General features: G+C 31.1%; 2 protein-coding genes across 5 annotated transcripts in view; both read left to right on the top strand.

Moving 5' to 3' along the window:
* Positions 1-475: 475 nt before the first annotated feature.
* Positions 476-14,125, top strand: Ptpmeg (protein tyrosine phosphatase Meg). 3 transcript variants are annotated; one of them, XM_085194991.1, is made up of 15 exons: positions 476-1,043; positions 1,278-1,406; positions 2,232-2,445; positions 3,021-3,229; positions 3,512-3,664; positions 4,383-4,630; positions 4,981-5,121; positions 5,302-5,545; positions 6,011-6,116; positions 6,239-6,481; positions 6,805-6,921; positions 7,543-7,763; positions 8,072-8,207; positions 8,587-8,783; positions 9,129-14,125. In XM_085194991.1, the coding sequence occupies exons 1-15, from the start codon at positions 894-896 to the stop codon at positions 9,207-9,209; spliced, it is 2,589 nt and encodes an 862-aa protein (XP_085051117.1). In that variant the 5' UTR covers positions 476-893; the 3' UTR covers positions 9,210-14,125. The 3 variants fall into 3 exon arrangements, with proteins under 3 accessions (XP_085051117.1, XP_085051116.1, XP_085051118.1); XM_085194990.1 differs by having other exon boundaries at positions 477-1,043; positions 8,575-8,783; XM_085194992.1 differs by lacking the exons at positions 476-1,043; positions 1,278-1,406 and adding an exon at positions 1,681-1,812 and having other exon boundaries at positions 8,575-8,783.
* Positions 14,126-14,589: 464 nt separating this feature from the next.
* Positions 14,590-21,268, top strand: part of LOC146533791 (fibroblast growth factor receptor 4-like) — an 86,205-nt gene continuing 79,526 nt past the window's right edge. The window contains exons 1-2 of one of the 2 annotated variants that reach the window (XM_085194993.1): positions 14,590-14,954; positions 17,087-17,455. In XM_085194993.1, coding sequence (XP_085051119.1) covers positions 17,210-17,455 — 246 coding nt within the window. In that variant the 5' untranslated portion in view covers positions 14,590-14,954; positions 17,087-17,209. Of the gene's footprint in view, positions 14,955-17,086; positions 17,456-20,548; positions 20,712-21,268 lie in introns of those variants that run through there. The other variant, XM_085194994.1, reaches the window with a different exon arrangement.

Genomic DNA, 21,268 nt, shown 5'->3' with positions numbered 1-21,268 from the left:
AGTCCGTAGTAACGTAGTGGCATAAGAATGTAACTACAACCCGACGGTTGTGAATTCGTTTCCCACTTGAAAAAATGACAATTTTCTTTTTATTTCTTCACTCTAGTGTCGAGGCAAAGGCTATAAAAATAGTATAAAATAATAAGAGCCAAGTGTCTTTACACTAGACTCTCTAATGGTACGAATAGAATACGATCTATACACAATACATTCACTATACCTAAACTGCTTATTTTTAAAAGCAGTATACCTAAGTCAGTATACCTAAACTGTTTATTTTTAAAATTTCTGTCGTAGTCTATTCGTACCAATAGAGTGTTAACTTACTCTTATCCTCGCATATACTTGCGAAAATTACGTGATGTTAAAAAATAATTTATTATTAAAATAGCAATGCTTCAAATCTTTATTATAGAAGCAGTAACGAAACGCTTTGTCGGTGCATTATAAACGTCACTGTCAGATATCTAACATCAAATATGGCGAGATGGGATTAAACGTCAAGTGGAACTAGAAGTGATCATCATTTGTAATTCTAGGAAGGAAACTCGTACATTTATCCTTTTATCAAGAAAATATCAAGTTCTTGAACTGGCTCAATAAAACTATCTACCATTAAACCATCTCAACGAATTCTAATTGAAGAGAATCCAATTAAAGTATAATAATAACAAATACACAAAAAACTTGAGTACTTATACGTAATAATTTGCGTTTACATTACGTCAATAACAATCATACGAGGAATACTTACTTCATATGGAGTGGACATAGTAAGAACAATGATTCACGAGGTTATAGGTTACTAGAATGCGTAATTAAGTTGTTCTCCGTGCGATATTTGTGTTGGAGTGTTGATTTATCTGATAGGAATCCGGTAGTGAGTCGATGAAATGATTGAGAGTGTTTCGCGTCGTGCCTTCAGTAGTTCCAGTGGTACCTATAATGTTCGCGCGTCAGAGCTGGCGCGAGAACGTAAGCTCAACATCTTCAATGTCACTGTTGTGTTTTTGGACGATACCCAGCACTCGTTCCAAATCGAGGTGAGCTTATATATGTAAATAATCTCAATTATTCATAGCCTCACAAAAAATGCCTATTAATGCAATACTTAAAGTATTCAATTAAAAATTAATATCTTGGCTGAGGTTATAACAATTAGAAACTAAAGGAACTTGTAGACTTAATTTTGATAATTGTAATTAAGTTAATATCGCTAATTTATTCTGTAATTAATATAAGTAATTTATTTACAAGAAATAAAAAAATAATTGCAGAAAAAAGCCAAAGGAAGTGTACTACTGGAGCATGTGTTTCAACATCTGGAATTAGTTGAGAAAGATTATTTTGGTTTACAATTTACTGAAAATGGAACAATACCTAATGCAACCAATACAGAGATAACGGTAAATATTTTAACATACTATATCACTATATAACTTTAAAAAAAAATTACCCGATAATGATACATTATATTTTAAAATCTTTCATTATTGACATACAACTACTATAATATATTACTCCATACTTGAGTTACGATTATAAGTTTACATATAAACTTATATATAGTAATTACCTTTAAGTAATGTTTACACACAATTTCACACCTGTTGTTAGAAAACACAATGTTATCACTTCTTATCAGTAATGCATGGCATGACTCACAATCAATTGACCCTACTGAGGGAATGCATTAACTTTTAAGTCATCCTTTCTGAATCATGCTTCTTGAGTTTAAATTGTATTATTATTACTTTAATACTTCTGCTATCTTTTAATTAATTTCTTACACACTTTGGCTTGTAGGGAAAGGTAAGACAGTGTTTTGTACGTTGTTTATAAATGTTTTAATTGCATATGCCCATTTTATACTTTTTTTATTATGTTAAACAGTTATTTTATTATTACACCTTCTTACATTTATTTATTAGAAATATTTTTTTTTGTGTTTATTTTAAATATTTGATATTATTTATAATATAAACATAATATGTAAGTAATAAACTATTTCTTGTTACATTGTTTTTATAATTATTGAGCTACAATGTTAGCCTATTTATTGAGTGTTGTCAGACATAATTAGGCAAAATTACTTTAGAAAGTGAATAAAAATTTGATATAGTCCGAGAGATGTGAATGTAAAGTATCCAAGTTGTAGGCTACTATTTTTTTATACAATTTGTAAAATGTTTAATTATTATTAATGCATACAATAATATGAATTTTTCCAGCGTTGGCTTGATGGTGGCAAAACTGTGAAAAAACAAGTAGGTGTAAACGCACAATTCTGGCTTGCAGTTCGTTTCTATCCTCCTGAACCTTGTAGGTTAGCAGAGGAATTTACAAAATATCTCTTATGTTTACAATTGAGAAAATTATTGTTTGACGGAAGAATGACCTCTCCTAAGAATACTGCATTGCTATTAGCTTCATTTACTGTTCAGGGTAAGTTTAGAAGAGCAACTTAATTTTAATAATAAAATTTAATTTAGTTCTTATTTATTTATTTTGTGTCTTAAGTATAAATTACAAATTGCTTGACAATTTTCAATTAATTGTGAAATAGGATAATGGCACATTGAAGGATGTATAAATAGCATTATTGTTGAGGTGAAAAAGGTGTCCTTTTAAATAAAAAAAAAAACTAAATAAATACGCAGGAAATTTATAACTATAAAGTTATCTATATATGCCATATATATTCAAGGAAAATTATTTCAATAACAATAAATATAACTTACATAGTCCTTGTATATGCATATGCTGTCTTATAATTTATCAGAATATTTAACATACAACATTTATGAAGTCACAGGAAACTATATTGAGATATACATTAAAATAACTAACGACCCTCACACCGCGTCGTTGAACCACATCTTATTTATTTACTTATCTTTTATCAATTACATTACCTCTGCCTACCCTGCGAAATGTGGGAAACAGCGTGAAGCTATATTTTATTCAGATAAATAATACCACCATTTTTTTCCATTATTCCTCTATACATTCCTTTTCAGCTGAAATAGGAGATTACAATGCAACAGAACATCAGACCAACTATTTATCGGACTTATGTCTTTTACCAAAACAATGTGCGGAGGACGAGCGGAAAATACGTGAACTACACAAGTTGCATAAGGGCCAAGCGCCGGCTGACGCCGAAGCGAACTTTCTAGAACACGCCAAGAGATTGGATTGCTATGGTGTTGAATCGCATCCAGCTAAGGTACCCGTTTAAATTAATAAAAATATAATTTTATAATTTTACATTTGTTAAATTTAATTACACGCTATATCCCGCAGCCAGAAGGGTAGGCAGAGGAACTTAATGTTAAGACACTCCGTTGTCCGTTGTCTGCCGAATTCTGGAAGCTGAATGACATATTACAGTGCTGCACTTTTGCAACAAATGGTCTTAATAAACACATTCCATCTGCGTACCTACTATATGCGGGATACAACTTAAAGCTAATAATTTAATATATGTATCTTACGCTATTTCTTCCAGGATTACAACGGTAAAGACATATTCATTGGCGTCACGTCAATAGGTATAGTGGTCTTTCAAAATAACATAAGAGTGAACACATTCTCTTGGAGTAAAATTGTCAAAATTTCCTTCAAGAAGAAGCAGTTTTTTATACAGCTTAAACGTGAACCGGTAAATATATATTTTTTAATATTCAGATAATAGAAAAAAATATATTTTAAAGATACAAATTAGTTTAATGTCAATTGACTTCAATTGCAGAAAGTTAAACAAAATACGCCCTTGGGTGTTGATGACCTTCCACTCAATGTTGCACACCCCTTAACTAATTCCATAGAAAAGGGTAAAAAATCCTTATATAAAAAAAAAGAACCCATGTGTTTGTCAACATCACATGGCATCACTGATCTAGGCAACATGTCAAAATGAAAGCTTAATTATAATTATAAAAAAGAAACAGTTAGGATTATACTTAATCTATATATATAAAATCGAAAGGTCACTCACTCATCACGAAATCTCAGAAACTACAAGTGCTAGGAATCTGAAATTTTGCATAGGAGTTACTTATAGGACGTAGGTGCTCACTAAGACGGGAATTTGTAATATTCGACTTCTAAGGGGTTATTTTGGGGGTTGAAAATTTGTATGAAACTTAGTTACTAATGACATTTGTCTTTGTCATTCGTTACTAAATGCTAGGAGTCTCAAATTTTGCATAGACGTCACTAGGACGTAGCCATGGAGACAGAAATTATTAATAACATAGTTCACGCGGGTGAAACCGCGAGCGGGCCGCTAGTTTATTATATATAATATCCCAGGGAGGATTCAGATAGGCAGTGCTATTATAGTATTTGCATTACTAATAGTAAAAATTCTATTACAGTCAGAATCCTACGACACAGTATTAGGATTCAATATGCGCTCAGCGCGCGCGGCTAAAGCACTGTGGCGTTGCAGTGTTGAACGCCACGGGTTCTTCCGCCTCAGGGCTCCTCGACGAAGACCCCTTTTAGGGGCTTTGGGGGCTCTAGCAGGCGTTACTGGTGTCACTGCGCCCACTGTAGTGAGGACTGAAACTCAGGTGTTGGAAGATGCAAGGAAATGTAGATCGAGTAAGCGGAGTTTCGTAAGGTAGGTTTTTTTTTGTTTTGTTTGTTTAGTTTGTTTTTTGTTATAAAGACTTAATTTTGGAATCTTGGTTAAATAAGTAAGAATACGGTTTTTCGAAGCCCAAAAACAGGACTGTTTTTAGTGTGTAAGTATGAATAGCCGTTCCTTTGTTCTTTTGTAGCTCTTAAGTTAAACCAGTGAATTTTATAAATTGTCGTTGGATTTGTCTTCACGGCGCTTACATTCTTTATAATATAATGTTCTCAAATATTTATATTCAGTTTCATAAGCTTAACAAGAATGCACAGGTCATGAGTTCAAGTCCCGTTACGATAAAATGATCATTCGTTATCTTATATTCGTCCCCGCAGACGCAGCTCTTCCCGCGCCCGCGACCAGTCGTGCGAATCCCCCGCGCCGCCCCCAAGCGCGGCGCGTGGCGCCCGCGTCACCGCACACAGCGAGCCGCCGCCCATAGAGGCATGGGGGGACGCGCCGCAGGAGAACGATGAGTTAGTTGAATTATTAACTTAAGATTTTATTTAATTTTTTATAGTAAAAATTATAGTAGCCCAATGGCTTAATATATATTCCTCATCTATAGAACCATTCATGGTCGTATCTAACACATTTTATTATTAAAATTAATTCATATGCAGTTAATTATAGCAATTTTTCAATTCTTCTTACAGTAGCGATGGCGGCTTCCTAGAAAGAGCACTCCGTGTCCCTCTCTCATACGTAGACGAATCAGACTCGGATACAACAGCGGATAGGAATGTGGATACAGAATTCCACGGGACAGTGTCTGTCCGTTTGTCCGCAGGACCGGATGGCAGATTTGGGTTTAATGTACGGGGTGGGGGTAATGGTACCCCGGTACTAGTGTCTAGGGTTGCGCCTAGGACAAGGGTACACTTGCAGGAGGGTGATCAGGTAGGGATAGTGTTGAATTTTGTATTTATTTTACTGAAGTTATTGAAACATTTAGAAGGGTGTGTTATGTCGAGGGAGGTTTTTCCTATTTAAACATGGAACGTAATAGTATTTGAAACATTTTGATAATTTGTAAATTTCAATCGCCAAATGATAATTAACTAAGTCTCAAACACTAAAAACACATGACAACTGTGAAGTTGGTTGATAGATTCATGCGTGCGTGCGTACGGTGCGTAAAAAAAGGCGTCTCAGGTCGCGGAATAGCGTGGGTAGAAATTTTAGCAAATTAATTCAAATTTAAGTTTGAGTAAATTATATTAAATAAATAAATTTTAATAATAAATAAATAATAACAATAATGCCGATATTAAAGTCAATTATTGATAACAGAAATACATATAATGAGAAGTCATGTATAGAATATATAATATTATATATTCTTTAATTTAAAAAATGTTTTAGGTGATGTCCATAAACGGTAAAGATGTGGATGAAATGACGCATGAGCAAGTTGTACAAATGATAAGAAATACTAAAGGTGTATTGACGTTATTAGTTAAACCTAATGGTAAGTTATGGTCCACGTTAGTTATAGTTATAGTTAAACTCAACATGTAAAAACGTGTATGTAACACGAAAAAATAAGAAATAAGTTGAAAATATAATAAAAAATCAAAATTTCCGTTTTAGCGGTATACGAACCAGAAGAAACCGGGCCTGAAGAGCCAGCAGTATGCTTCGTACCGCTAGGCTCTAGTCAATTCGAGGGTGACCTTCTAGAACAATCCATGCTTTTACTAGGCGACGGACTTGCGAGTGGAAACGCATTGAAACAGTACGAAACCTTATTAAGAAGACTACCTGAAGAAAGTTCGGCTGTGTCCAAATTACCACAGAACATTGCTAAGAATAGATATAGGGATATAGCTCCTTGTAAGTATATTTTCTTATTTGGGATAATGAATTATTTTTATTTTCTTGCCGATGTAACGAGAAAAAGCGCGGCTCTGAGTTCTCACAACACGCAATATCTCAAAAATTGGGCGGAAATGGAAGAATGAAATATCCAGGTTCCTCCTGCTCGGGAAAAAAGCTTAAAATATTAGTTTTATTGGTTAAACGAGCTGATCCTAGGAACTACTGGTTTATATTTCAAAATTGTTTTAGTGTTGATAGTTAATTTTTTAGAGGGCAGCGGGTAGGCTCCTTTCACAGGTTAAAGCTAATGTGAAAATAATTAAGTTATTATATTTCAGATGACTCTACGCGAGTTGTACTTAAGGATGGTCCCAGTGGTGATTATATAAACGCGTCGTATATTAACATGGAAATACCTAATTCTGATCTAGTACTTACATATATTGCTACACAAGGTAAATTTTTAATGATATATTTGATGTAGTAATTATTAGTTAAATCTCCATGAAAAGTGGTGGTTTTGTCGTGTATATGGATATAAATTATTTGTTTAATGTAACTTAATGTATAAAAAAAAATATGGTTTTTGATTTTATTTTTTTAATATCCGAAAAACCAAAAATAAAATTATCAATTTATTACACTATACAGCGATAGGAGACTGTATTACTAATTTAAAAAAAGATTATCTCGATCACAACCAATCGCTCTGATGATCTAAACTATTTTTACTTCGAAACAAGAACACATACTTGTACATACATTAGACTTTATCTTTGAATTGTTAACTTCCTTATTTTATGTTATATAAATATAGAATTATTATAAAGTTGAAGGGCTTGTTTGCTTTAACGCTAATCTCAGGAACTGCTGGCTCCAATTATAAAATTATTTGTATACGCTGTAGGCTACATTATATCACGTTAATCCTTACAATGAAACCCACTGTACCTTTAAAAGGGTTACTTTGGGAAATTACAATGTGTCTTGTGTACAGAACATTGATTTATTTCCATTTGACCATAGGGGTAAAACTGCAATTAAAAGCTAGTGCTATATAAAAATATAAATTCCAGGTCCCTTACCATCAACAATTGGTGACTTCTGGCAAATGGTATGGGAGTCTGACAGTAGTCTAGTAGTAATGCTAACAGTGTTAGCCGAAAGAGGTCGTGCAAAATGCCACCAATATTGGGCTAAAGTGGGCGCGGTACTTAAGCCCGCAACTAATATGACAGTGATGACCATTAGCGAGCAGAATATGGGACACTATGTTAGACGGGAGATGTGTATTAAGGTAGGTTGTTGTTTTTAGTTATGACATTCAATCCCCAATTTTTTTAACAATTTTGTTGAGTGTTGAGTAGAGGAACTGATCACCGCGGTTGTCGTCTTACCGGGACTTATATTAATAATATATTAATAATATACATATAATATATTAATAATAACGGTAAATTAATGGCCCATATGGCCCATTGATTCCTCATTCCATCCTCCATCACATTGATAGTCTTTATATTATGTTGTTCTTTATAAAATATTCAATATCATATATCTCTCATTTATAATTTTTTTGTAATGAATGTATCTATATTGTAACAGGAATCAACAAGTGGCGCGTCTCGCAACGTAACTCAGTTACAGTACACGGCGTGGCCAGACCACGGTGTTCCAGAAGATTCTGCTGCTTTTATAGCTTTCACACGATTATGTTCTGAGCTTAGAAACCATCGAGCTGGTATGTATTGTCTTTTTCTTTAAATTTATTAAACGTAGTAAGCTTATTTAAAACTGGTTACTTGATTTTATCTTCATGTTTTTAAATAAGCTCAAGGATAGCGTATTCAGTAACTCTTTCAGTGAGATTCAGTCGTCGTGCTTTTGTATGGAATCAAAAGTCCACAAATGGGCTGTTCAGGCTTTTTTAGCTGTCAATTTGATTAGCTTAGATGGTAAGACGATGCGAAAGAGGTATGCAGAGACCGTAGCGTTTGGCGCTCCGTTCTCTCTGACTACCCCACTAAGAATATAACGTGATTCTAGATAACATTAGATTTTACAATGCTAATTGAAGTGTGAAATTTCAAAAATACAATTATTTCTAGTAATTCCAACAGTAGTAGAAGAAATAACGGAGGAGGAGCGCATTCTTGCACCTCCTATGATAGTGCACTGCTCGGCGGGCGTAGGCCGAACCGGCGCGCTTATACTGGCCGAGACCGCGCTGGAGCTGCTCGCGCGCCGCCAACCGCTCTACCCGCTGGACCTGGTGCGCGCCATGCGAACGCAGCGCCCCATGTGCATACAGAACGCTGTAAGTACTGTGTGAGTGTATGTGTGTGCACGCGTAAGTTCGTGTGTTTCGCTGTAGTATATTGTCAGCGTACGCCTGATGATTCGTAAATGAATGTTAGTGCGCGTGTCTAATGTCTATGGGTACATAATATGTGTGCACTTGTGCAGAATTAATGTCTTATATTGCTCTCAGTATTGCTGTCTCACTTTTACTAATGGGTTATTTCAGTCTGTCTCGCTCTTGCGTAGTGACACCAAGTTCCTTCTGGCTACCTTTTATGCGGGATACAGTGTGAAGCGTGTGTGTGAAGTGTTAAAATATAAAAAAATACAAATTTTAACCAAACTTATTCTTCCTCCACAGAGTCAATACAAATTTGTATGTGAAAGCATACAAACAACTTACTCTCAAGGCCTCATAGCTTCAGACGACACGTCCAACTGATGACTGATCGTTCCCAATGGGGACGAAGTTTGTACTAAAATAACTCATATATGTACTAAGGTAAGGTCGATATTTCATTGTCAACCCACAGAACATAGTGTAATAGAATAAATCAAGTAGAAGATATGAAAAACTATAATTTATTGTGTAATAGTTTTATAAAGTATTCAATTAATAATAATTTAATTCGTTTCAAATTTTGAATTATCTGTAATTTTCAATAAATTATGTTATTTTATAAAAAAACATTTACTTTAACATAAATTTGAATACAATGAATACTTATGATTACCGCAAAATTACATAACCGGTTCAATTAACAGTTGTAATAATAAAAACGTAACAATCTCGTTAATTATTTCACTTGCCACATTTAAAGCAATACTTGCCTATTGTGTATCTTTATTTTTTAGCAGTCAGTAATAAGTAAATAAGCGAAAGAGCATATGTGAATAGTAATGTAATTATTCATTTTTAATTTAAATGATATGAAACATATACAATAAAATGTGAAACTGCCAACAAAACAATTATATCGTGTAGTCGTTAAATATACTGACAGTTATAAGAAATCTTTTAACGTAAATTTAATATTGTATGATCTGTCATTATAGAAATTGAAAATCTAAAATATTCTAGATTCTTCATCTACTTGTATATTGTATACATCATTACGATTTTAATTTCTTTATTATTATCTAAGCAAATAATTTGGAACAAGACTTTTTTTTTTATAAAAAGATAAACGGTATATCCGTTTTTTTTAATGCCATTCATAATGACATGAAAGTCTATTGTGATTTCAGATGGTTTTAACGATACGATAGCAAGAATAATGTAGAAACTTTCGATAATATTGATCGTTTTAAAAAAAACTTCAAAGTAAACTTGGTTATTTCCGATTGTTTATAAAATATGTTTGTAAAAAAAACTCGAATAAATCGGAGACAACATATCAATAAGTTAATTAAGGCTATTTATTTTCTCTCACTTGTTTTATTTCTAACATCTAGATTAGATCTAGGTCTTACTTGCCTTGCAACGAATTTAACCTGTGTATATTTTTTTATCAGTACTAACGTTTATTAGCTGTGCCATTTCATTTAACAAAGTTAAAACGATAATTATCTCAATTCTTATTTATGAATCGGCCAATTGTTTTAAAATCGTACATAATAAAAAATACTAAATTCTTTAATATAATAACAAAAAATTTGCAATATCACAATAAGTATTCATTATAATACATTGTATGTAAGCATGATGATGCTGTTTCTTATACATTTATTTGAAGAATCTAAATTAAAATTCCAGAATTAATTGAATTATCTTAAATGGTCATAATACAATCGGTTGATTAAATAAATAAATCTTGAGATAACAAAATATATTATTATTTTAATAATAGCACATAATTTATTTTTAGTTATTTAGTATGTTATTAATAAAGTTTCCTTCACAGTATTAAATTGATTTTTCTAAAAGATACACACTCGAGTGTTCGAAAATATTGGGACCTAAAAGTTGAATTGGTGTTCCAAATAGATTTTTCTCATGTCTAGACTCTAGATAATGTAATAATAGAGCAAATTTAAAAAGGAAATGCTTATAATAATTATATATTAAGCTTAAAAAATTGATAATTTCATATTAGGAATGGCTCTTAGTCCTAGAAATTCCGTCTTTTGGGTAAACATTTAATTATTTTGCATAAAAACATAAATCAAACTATAAGGTTAAGAAAATATTCTATTACTTTTTATTAGTTGTTTTTAAAATTTGTCGATGAATATAAAAAAAGGAAAATAAATTTTAAAGCGTTTCCTTTTTACTCTCTACCCTGTTGTTATATAAGGTATGTTTGTAAATCTAAAAATTAAGTATTACATTAATATTAAGTGTATACAATAGAATTTTTAATTTTGTCAGTACACTTAAATCTTTAGTCAAATGTCGTTTTTTAGTTATTTATAATCGATTCTGATATTATCATATCGTCACTCGATTCTAGTAAAATCGATTTTAAATATCGGGCAATAAGTAGACAACATAAGTGTAAAATTAGACTGATTAATAAAATATCACATAAGATCTATTGAAATTGTATACATATATATTGCACTTATAACTTTAAACCGTCGTGGTACAGGGGATAAGAGTGTGACTGTAAACGCGAATAGTTACGGATTGGATCTCCACTCGGGGGAATGAAATATTTATTAATATTTTCTTTTACTCGCTATGGTAACGAGAGAATGTGAGGAACGGATTGTCTAAACTATTGAAGATAAAATAAAATTAAACCGTCTGTATATACATAGAATTTTGAAGTAAAGATACTTAATAAATAGAAATAAGTATACAAAAAATTATAATCTAATCTTTACATTATGAAACGCACATTAATATAGCAAAAATCTACTTTATAAAAGAACCTTTTCGGATCTGTCACTGAACATTGGAATATTAAAAACTAATATAAAACAATCCTTCAATTTAGCGTTCAAAGTGCAATGTATTATATATACGTATATTTTTAGACAGTTTTACACTTAATATTACCCCCTTTCCCTCCCATTTGGAATTCATCCATCCATTTAGTATACCTTTTTCATACAAAAATTATTAATTTTCAAACTTTTTATACATTACCTGCCTTTTTAGTTGCCATAATAATACCTATTTAAAAGTGTGTAAGTAGTGTTGTAGTAATGTAGCGAATAGACATATCGATATTTTTACACGTCGAAATCTATTATTCGATTATTCGTGTAAATATTTTTTTTATATTATTATCGGGGCTTTGTTTTGTTTTTATGCGGTTTTTAATTACATAATATGATTATTGGAGTTTTAATACTTCAAGTTTATAATAAAAAAATTGCTCTAAACAAGATTATTTAAAATAAAAATAAAAACATTTTCTTTTCAGTCAAAACGTCTTGAAAATGTTTTTTTTTATTGTAATCAATTTTGGTTATGCCAATTTAGTTCAAGTTTCATAATATTTGAATATAAGCACAAATTTCAATAATAATTAATAAATCTTGAATTTCTATGTGATTATGCACATTATTCAATTATCAAATTGCATTGTAATATAAAATTTTGATTGAAGTAATTCTGTACATATAAATTTAAATAGGGTTTAACTTACTAAATATATATAACTTTGGTTTGTTATAATATGTTAATATTATAATAAGTTTCTCTTAAACAAAACATAAAATCTTTTATATATCAGAATGTTACAGTTGAAACTCGATTAACCGGACTAATTGTTGTTGTTAGGCATTCGGATAAACGAATATTCTGGTTATGGAATGTATGAGAAAAAGGTACACATTACTGTATATTAAAAGTATGTACACTTTATGAAGCATTAATGATTATTTGTGTATATCTGTAGTTATATACATTTTTTACTACTGTTCTATAGTTCCATTGCTTTTTATAACTCTAATATATATCTAACTCCTCTATATATCTGTCCAGAATCCGGATAATCGCGAATCCATAGTTTTAATTACCTAAAGGGCCGGATAATCAAGTTTTCTCTGTACATATTAGTCTTTGTATCAAACAGTGTCTATAATGTGGCGTAATGATTCTGACTAAAAGGATGGAAGGAACGTAAATATTGTTTTGCTAAACTTCTTTAGAAATTCTTCATGTCAGAGTTATTACGCAATTCTATTAAAATGTTTATCTTTCATAAATTATCAATTGTAAATTTATAATATGTAAACATATTATGTTTAATATTTAGATTTTTTTATTTCTATACATTTCTAATATATCCCAGTTGGTTTAATTTCAATATATATATTTTTGTTATTAATTTATTTTTATTATTTTATTTTTCTCATGTTTAATTTATAATTATAGACTATTAAATTTTGAAGCTATATAAATGATTGATTATATCTTCCTATGCTTAAACTTATTACTCATTCAATATTATATTTAAAAGTTTTTATTTAAAAAATCGCTACTATTTTTTAAATAAAAACAACAGTTACATATCACGTATGTATGTCTAAAGGGTTGGTTTGAATTCTAATATTTGCCTCATAGAAAAAGTTAACAAAATGGTGATTCTTTTAACGATCGTGACATAACGAAGTGATAACAATATCTGTTTTTAATTTTTTTTAATGAAAGTCTTTAAATGTAGGTATTATAGAAAATTCATCTAGGTTTGGTTATAGGAATAATAATTTTAATAAGTCATTTAACAATTACTACATAAATTAAAAACATTTTATTCATTTGGTTTTTTCTAAAAACAATTATCAAATATTATAATAGCATATTATTTGAATTTGTAATACATAACTAAATGAATTAAAATGCACATTTTTTTGTTTTGAATGTGCCTAACACGAATGATCCTCAAGGTGCGAATGACTGATGTAGTTTCTAAGCGTTTCAATGTTTAAACGTTAGTACGTTTAATTTAGGATACGTTTTACTCTAAAAGTCAAAATATTCTTACATGTGAACATTTGACATACTAATATATTTTTTATATTAGGTAGTGTTAAGACACTACCTCCAGCACTAAATATTTAGTTTTTTAGTAACTAGTGATTAATGCCACATACATACATATTTTTATATGGCAATAAAGTTTCGTAATAATTCTAATCTTAATACGGCACGTGCGTATGTCAATACAAACAATATAGAAATTAACTTATTTGATTATAATATTAACCTCTTATTTTAATTTTGAAACTAATTAGTGAAGCCCATTCGCACATAAAAATGATTAAAGAACCATTAAAAAAATAAACACACGTAAGTAATATTTTGACGTTTACATTGTATATAGGAGTGTGGATTTTTTTACGTAGTGATGTCTTTATACGATGCTGTGCATATTTTTCTGTGAAAATAAATTTTTAATTTAAGCAATTAGTTTTATTCAGTTCCTTACTTTTAGTGTAAGACCTATAGTTAAGTGCTATAGTTGTGGGCACGTGTGTACTCTGATCAAGATTGACCTTTCCACGCCGCATTTCGCATTTTGTGTAGGAGAAATCCATCACTAAATGACAGAACCAAAATTGAGACAATGAAATAAAGGGTACTTTTCTCGATATCTATTTTTAATTAATTAAATAAACTCGAACATTTTATTAGTTAGCAACGGGTACCGTTGAAAAGGAAAATTACATAAATACTAACATAATTCGATATTATTTAACTTCATATTTTTATATTAATATTGTAAATAATAATGATTTTTTTATACATTGTTTTAATTAGTATCTCTACTACTTACATATTTGTATTTTATTTATCAGTAAACCAAATATTTTACAGAAAATCACTTATTTGTTTATATAAAAAAAACTGTTTTTATATACCAGGCAGCAATCCGTAACAAATGAAATCACATAAAAACCTCATATACACGTCAAAACTCGATCATGCGTATAAAATGCGAAAATAACAGGAAAATAGTAGCGTCCCAGGACTGTAGCTACAAGGGGCCAGTCTAGCTACGGGAGCCGCGTAGACGCCCGCCCAGCGTCGAAAACACTTACTTCACAATTTACGTGAAAAAATGTGATATTTTATATGAAAAAATAACTAATAGTGTTATTCTTGTTAATTAATGTAGTATTAATGTGTTGATGTAGATAGGAATTAGATAGAAACAAGTGTTTGGAATGTTAAGTGATAATTGTTTATATTAAAAGAAATATGCCTGTTTGATTGCTGTCTTTTAACGCGGTAATAAATAGTTATAAATATATGTAAAATAATATTAAATTATACATAAATGTAAATAATTAAATTCAGGTTCACATGTTAGTATTAAGTCTATATTATCATCTATTAAAATATAATTAATTATCTTATATTTTTTTGAATACAGTACACATGCTATACCAAAACGTATAAATAAAATTAAGAAAATATTACAATTTAATAAGCACTATTCACTTCGCCAATGTCTCTTTTGATACACGATTAGGGCAACCTGTTGCGTCAAGCTTCTATATTATATTTCTATTACATAATTGATATTTATCAAATTTAATGATTTACACAACAAATATGTATACATATGTTTAAAATGATGATATGGATGAAATGAAAAATATTATTTGGGCGGTCTCCATTTCCATGAGTCGCTGGTTCAAATCCCGCTATAACCTAATTGTATAATAATACTTTGAAATTATTACAAATAAATACGATTTCGATTTCCTATCCTATTTCTAAGCAAAATCGGTATATAGTAGAATGAAAATGATCAACAGTTTGTTGTGTACACATTGGGCTATAAAGGTATTATAAGGCTATATCATAGAATGTTTGTCCTTTGCAAATATTTACTTTGCGTTTAAGCTTATTACACGTATAATATATTCATATACAATTTAAATGCTATAGTTACTCGATTATTTAATTGTTTTTTTATGTTTATAAGTAATTGGTAATATAAAACAAAAATGGTCGGGAAAAAGAAAATGTTAAATATTTCATTTTCTTGAGTGAGCATCGAACCCAAAACCTGTCGCGCTTACTATATACAGAAGCTTTGGGAGATAAAACAAGAAAAAATAGATGATTTTGGAGAGAAAGATATTTATATGTTCATTTACTAGAATACCAGTAAATTTTATCGTAATTGATGGTACATTTATACTTGTATATCTGTAAGTAGTGACGTACGAAATAAAAATCGACTTTTCTTACGTAAATACGGCTAGGTTATTAAGCTGTTTGCTTAAGCTACAATCATTCACTGATGGAGACGTTATTTAATGTTTCTTTGATTTATTATTTTACAAATATACGTTATATGTAGGTACTATTATATTTTTATTTTATGTACCACAATACAATAATAAAATAATAATATTTTATAATTAATTGTTCGTAATTTTGTTTGTATAAGAAGTTATACAAAAAAATATGTCGCAGGGATACAAAGGTGTGACTATAACCCGATGGTCGTGTGTTCGATCCCCACTCGGGGAATTGAATTATTGTTTATTTATTCGCTCTGGTACCAATTCAACGTGCTATGATTCGAAAAATTCGGTCAAAAGTGGAGAAGGATGTGTCTTAAAACTTAATTCTCTCTGCCCACCCTGCTATGTGCGGGATAAAGCGTGAAAGTAAAGTCTACTGTAGGTATATAGTTAAAAACTCTATTGTAGACAATATCTATGTTGTCGGGTATTTCATAATATCTTGTAGCTTGTACTATTTATAGAAGCTTTGGGAGATAAAGTAAAATCAATAAACAACAGATTATATTTGACATAAAAAACTAAACAGACCTTTTGATATAAAATAATATTTTCATTTCAAATAATCTCAATGAAGTTATGATATTGAAGTAAATAATGTTACAAGCGTTATTTAATGAAATACAGTTTCTCTTCAAATTATTTTGGTAAGCCTTCTTCACAATTATATATAGAAATATCTGTATTTGCCTATATAGTCCTTTTTATTTTCTTATTATCACTCATTTCTCGCATAATACAAGATAGGCAAAAAAGTTTAAAGTGTTAAAATATTACGTTTCTGATCTAATCTCCACCATACATTTAGAAACGTTCCGTGTTATGTGAACGATACCAACGCAGCATTAAGCCCGAATAGAAAAGAAGACATAATTATATATTTGTGTATTCAACTAGGTTCTTACTAATTATGCCACTTTATGTATATAAATTTATTATAAGTACCATATAGTGTCTTGACACCAGGTTCTCTCCCTTCTCTCCCTTCTCTACTTTCTCTATCTTCACTTGGTATGCCACACAAACAACAAACATGTATAGCATACCTCGTGAAACTGAGAAAAAAGAATTGAATTTACCCTACAATGTGTTATATTATAGGACTAAAATGAAAAAAATAATTTTTTTTGTGCCATTATGTCATATGGATACCATAACTTGTTAATTTTTGATTCAAAATGTGAAAATGACTTTTTAAAATCAATGTAGCATGGACTTTTCACAATGAAATGGCATACGGCCGTATGCTGTGTGGTTATAATTTTATCTGGGAAGAGTGCACGGCCAGACTCTGCTTTCACTGGGATCAACACTCTTATAAGAGAGTATATTGGCAGAACAACGAGCTCTGATAATTTGGAAACTAAGATTCAAGAAGACTTAAGCACTGCTACGCCTTTGAAACTGTCCACTAGAAAAGATATAAGAAAATTTTCTACTTTACGGTCTACTCTAAAAACTGTTGTTACGGTAAGATTTTTTATTTGTTTAATTTAACTTTAGTTATAGATTTTTTTTTCAGCTTCACGCTCTATACTACATGTAGCAGGGTAGGCAGAGGGAGACTAGTGTTAAGACACTCCGCTCGCCAAATTCTGGAGATAATGAGTGGCGGAATTCAACGCCGCGCTTTGCTTCGACACTAGAGCAAAGAAATAAAAATATTCCATTTCAACGAGTGAGATTGAACTCACAACCTGTCACGTTTGCAGTCACAACTCACAAGCTTGTTCTGTTGTTATGCGCCACGGCTATAATAGTATAATATAATATATAATAGTACCTACCTACCTACCTATAATAGTATATTATTTAATTTATTTTATAAGTATTATTATAATTATAATTATACACGGGGTGAAAGGCTGGTCAATATACGAAATATGCATATGGTATTTTGAAAAAAAAAATTGAAAATGGTAAAACTTTGCGTCGTGCTATAAAGTAAAAATAATTGGAATTTACCTTCTTTACGACCTGTTGCAATTTGCTTACTGACGGCAAGTCTCTATAGTATGAACATATATAATTTATTTACGCATTTTCCATAACTTATAAGGTAGGTACACCGTAGTGTAGTAACAGTGCTTACTTCGTAGTAGAAATTAACTCATAGCTTTAACTGTACTGAACTTACACCTTCTAATATTTTTTTATTAGTAACGTTTAATTATATATATTTTTTTAAGATACATTTGAATCCGCGACCACCACAAATCAGCTAACAACTGAACATAGCCACGTGACAACGGTGGCTATCAACAATTTATATTGTAATACATATGAAACATTTCTATATTACTCTCAATATTGAAGCAATATGGGTTGTCCCTAGATATAAAAACTGATCCTTTTCCTGTTGTTAGGTGAAGACTTCGTGTTTTTCTCATCAAAAAATTGATAGAATTTTGCTAGAGAATATTATATAATTGCACAAATCTATTAACCAAATAATATACCTTGGTAAATAATATACTTTGGTTACCAAAGCGAAAAAGAAGAAGTTCATTCGTGCGAGCAGGAATCGAACCTATGTAAAGTCGTGGCGTATACAGTCACACCCTTGTGCTCCTGCACCATGAAGGCCTCAGGGCATATTAAGATATATGTCAAAAAAATGCCCGTAATATAAAACAAAAAAAAACAAAATAAATAATAGCTACAAATAATCACCGTTAAACTACCACGAATTGGAAACATAAATTAGTTTTGTTTATACAATTTTAAATGAACTCGCATAAATCACCTTTCCACTTTCCACCTAGAACCGATACAAAAATTTCACTAAAACGATTTGTTTTTGTTTAATGTATAGTTTACCTTATTAATAAAGATCAGCTCCACGTTGTATCTCGCATAGCACAGAGAACTTAGTGTTAAAACACTCCGTTTTCTCACATTCCGCCGATTTTTTCGAGGCCTTGCGTGTTGTTTCGTGGACTTTTCCCTTGGTAGAAATAAAAATATTACGAAAATTCATTCCTTCTAGTGGGGATTGAACCCATAACCGACGCCCCTACGGTCACCTAGTTTACCAATATTGTATTTATATAATTAAAACACACATTACCCGTCCAAATATACGATGTTAATGTTCTAATCTAATCTATAATGGCGTATCGTACAACGTCAGAGGATCTCGAGTGTTGGCCATATTATCTACGTTATACCGAAAATTGATAGCCTATCCGTAAACTAGAGCTGTGGACATACTCCCGACTTTTTAGTAATTATTGTTTTATAACCCGCTCATAGGAGAATGGAATCTGAGAACTTAGTGTTAAAATATTCTGATTTCATTAAGACATTTGAATTTCCTAATTTCGCAACATTCTGGAAGCATTGCGTGTTGAGTGACGGAACTTAACGCCGCGCTTTGCATCGTTACTAGAGCGAAAAAATGAAAATATTAAATATTTTATTTCCTCGAGTGGGAATCGCACCCATGACCTGTCGTGTTTACAGACGCACGTTTCTGCCTCCGCGCCACGACTGGCTCCAGCTGGCTTTCATATTAAATCAAAATAAAAATTAATAAAATTATATAAGATCAAACAACGACCGATTCAAATTTGGTGGGTGTGCTCGTGACAGCGTGATTGACATCTGGTTTGAGGTAATTTTAGATCTATTATAATTTTAGATCTAAGTATTACTAGTTTATTATTTTAGTCCGTCGTGGCCCAGGGTTCGAGGGTGGTCAATATGCAATGCGTCGAAAAATTTGGCGGTAAGTGTGTTTACACTAGGCTCCCTCTGTCTATCCTGCTGTGTGCGTGATACAGCGTGAAATATTTATTTTAGTTTATTAGTAATGTTAGCTTTAACTACAGTCGCTACGTTAAGTCCTTAGATTTCATAAATAATAGAACTGTTCCAACAACAAAATCTTAGAGATCAGTCGACTCGATACACTTGAATTGAATTGAATTTTGATCTGAATAAATATAAGGGAAATGAGGTTATAAAATAGATTTGATCCTTTCGAAAATTGTAATACTTTGCTTTGCATAATGTTTGTTTTTAGGGTTCCGTACCGTTTAAGGAGAAAAGAACCCTTATAAGATCACTTTATTGTCCGTCCGTCTGTTTGTTTGTCGGCTTATCAAGGGTTTGATAGTTTATCTCAGAACGGCTCGGAGATATAGAGTTGAAATTCACATCATATACACAAATCTACGGCCCCATAATTTTCTAAATTCATTACATGTTAAACTTTCATTTAAATCGTGACCAAATCTTTACAAATAATACAATTTTACATTTCAATAACACTACGTTACTTGTTACTAGTGTGCACCTGCCTTAAACCCCTTGTAAATCTTAATCACTAAAAAAAATTCGTCTATTTTCGTGTTCCATCGCAATACTACAATCAATGCAGTGCGGCCTTGTTTTTGACTACAGCATTGTTTACAAGTCGTACAAAAATAACTAAGAAAATATTCATTTGTAGTTGATTCATATAATAACTTTTATATGAAATAAGTATATATTAGTTATCGATGAAAGTTGAATCATATAATAATTACTAAGTATATACATATATTATTATATATGATATATTAGAAATGTTTCATAAAGATATAGTGCCAGTTCGATGAAGATGTGTGTTTATAAAGTGCTGTTCGTGACAATAACATTAAAGTGTACTAATATATGTGCTGGTCTCCAATATTATGGAGAAACGAAATTTGATCAGAACTTCGATTTAGAGAAGCAACATGTAAGTGACGAATTTACTAAAAGACCTACGTAACTTATTATAAGAACTATATGTTTTTGTTAGCTTCACGCTGTATGTCGGCTAGGTATAGGGAACCTGGGAACCTAGTGTTAAGACACTCCGTTCCCCCCATACTGCTGAATTCTGGAGGCATTACGTGTTGAGTGGCAGAACTCAACGTCGTGCTTTGCCTTGTCACCAGAGCGAAGAAATGAAAATATACATTTACATAAATATTTATTCCTCCTTTCCTCGAGTGGGGATCGAACCTACAACCAGTGGCTTTTGCAGCACACTTGGTGCCCCAGCGCCATGACTGACCTCAGTAAAATACCTGAATGTAATCAAATAGGATAATTTCTGTATAACTTTTAGATTTCATCTTATTTCTGGACAAACATACTCATATAGGTCCAAAAATATTGTATATCTACAAAACAAACTGTTTAAATTCCTTCTTTTTTAAAGTCGCTTAAAAATAAATCAAAAACAAAACGGAAAACATAGTGAATATTATTAAAAAAATATTTTATTATAACCAAATAGTTTACTAATGC

The sequence above is a fragment of the Heliconius melpomene genome, chromosome 12 (assembly GCF_056956725.1).
Source record: "Heliconius melpomene rosina isolate 202511_hmr_F chromosome 12, ASM5695672v1, whole genome shotgun sequence".
In the NCBI taxonomy this organism is placed as follows: Eukaryota; Metazoa; Arthropoda; class Insecta; order Lepidoptera; family Nymphalidae; genus Heliconius; species Heliconius melpomene.
Note: the sequence above shows the minus strand (reverse complement) of the source record. Positions and strands in the feature narration are given on the sequence as shown.

What these genes read in the sequence shown, in the direction of transcription:
- Ptpmeg (XM_085194990.1), top strand. Translation starts at nt 894, where the DNA reads ATGATTGAGAGTGTTTCGCGTCGTGCCTTCAGTAGTTCCAGTGGTACC. An exon ending in AGCTTCATTTACTGTTCAGG is followed by an intron (nt 2,446 to 3,020) that starts GTAAGTTTAGAA and finishes ATTCCTTTTCAG; the next exon opens with CTGAAATAGGAGATTACAAT. An exon ending in CCATGTGCATACAGAACGCT is followed by an intron (nt 8,784 to 9,128) that starts GTAAGTACTGTG and finishes CTTCCTCCACAG; the next exon opens with AGTCAATACAAATTTGTATG.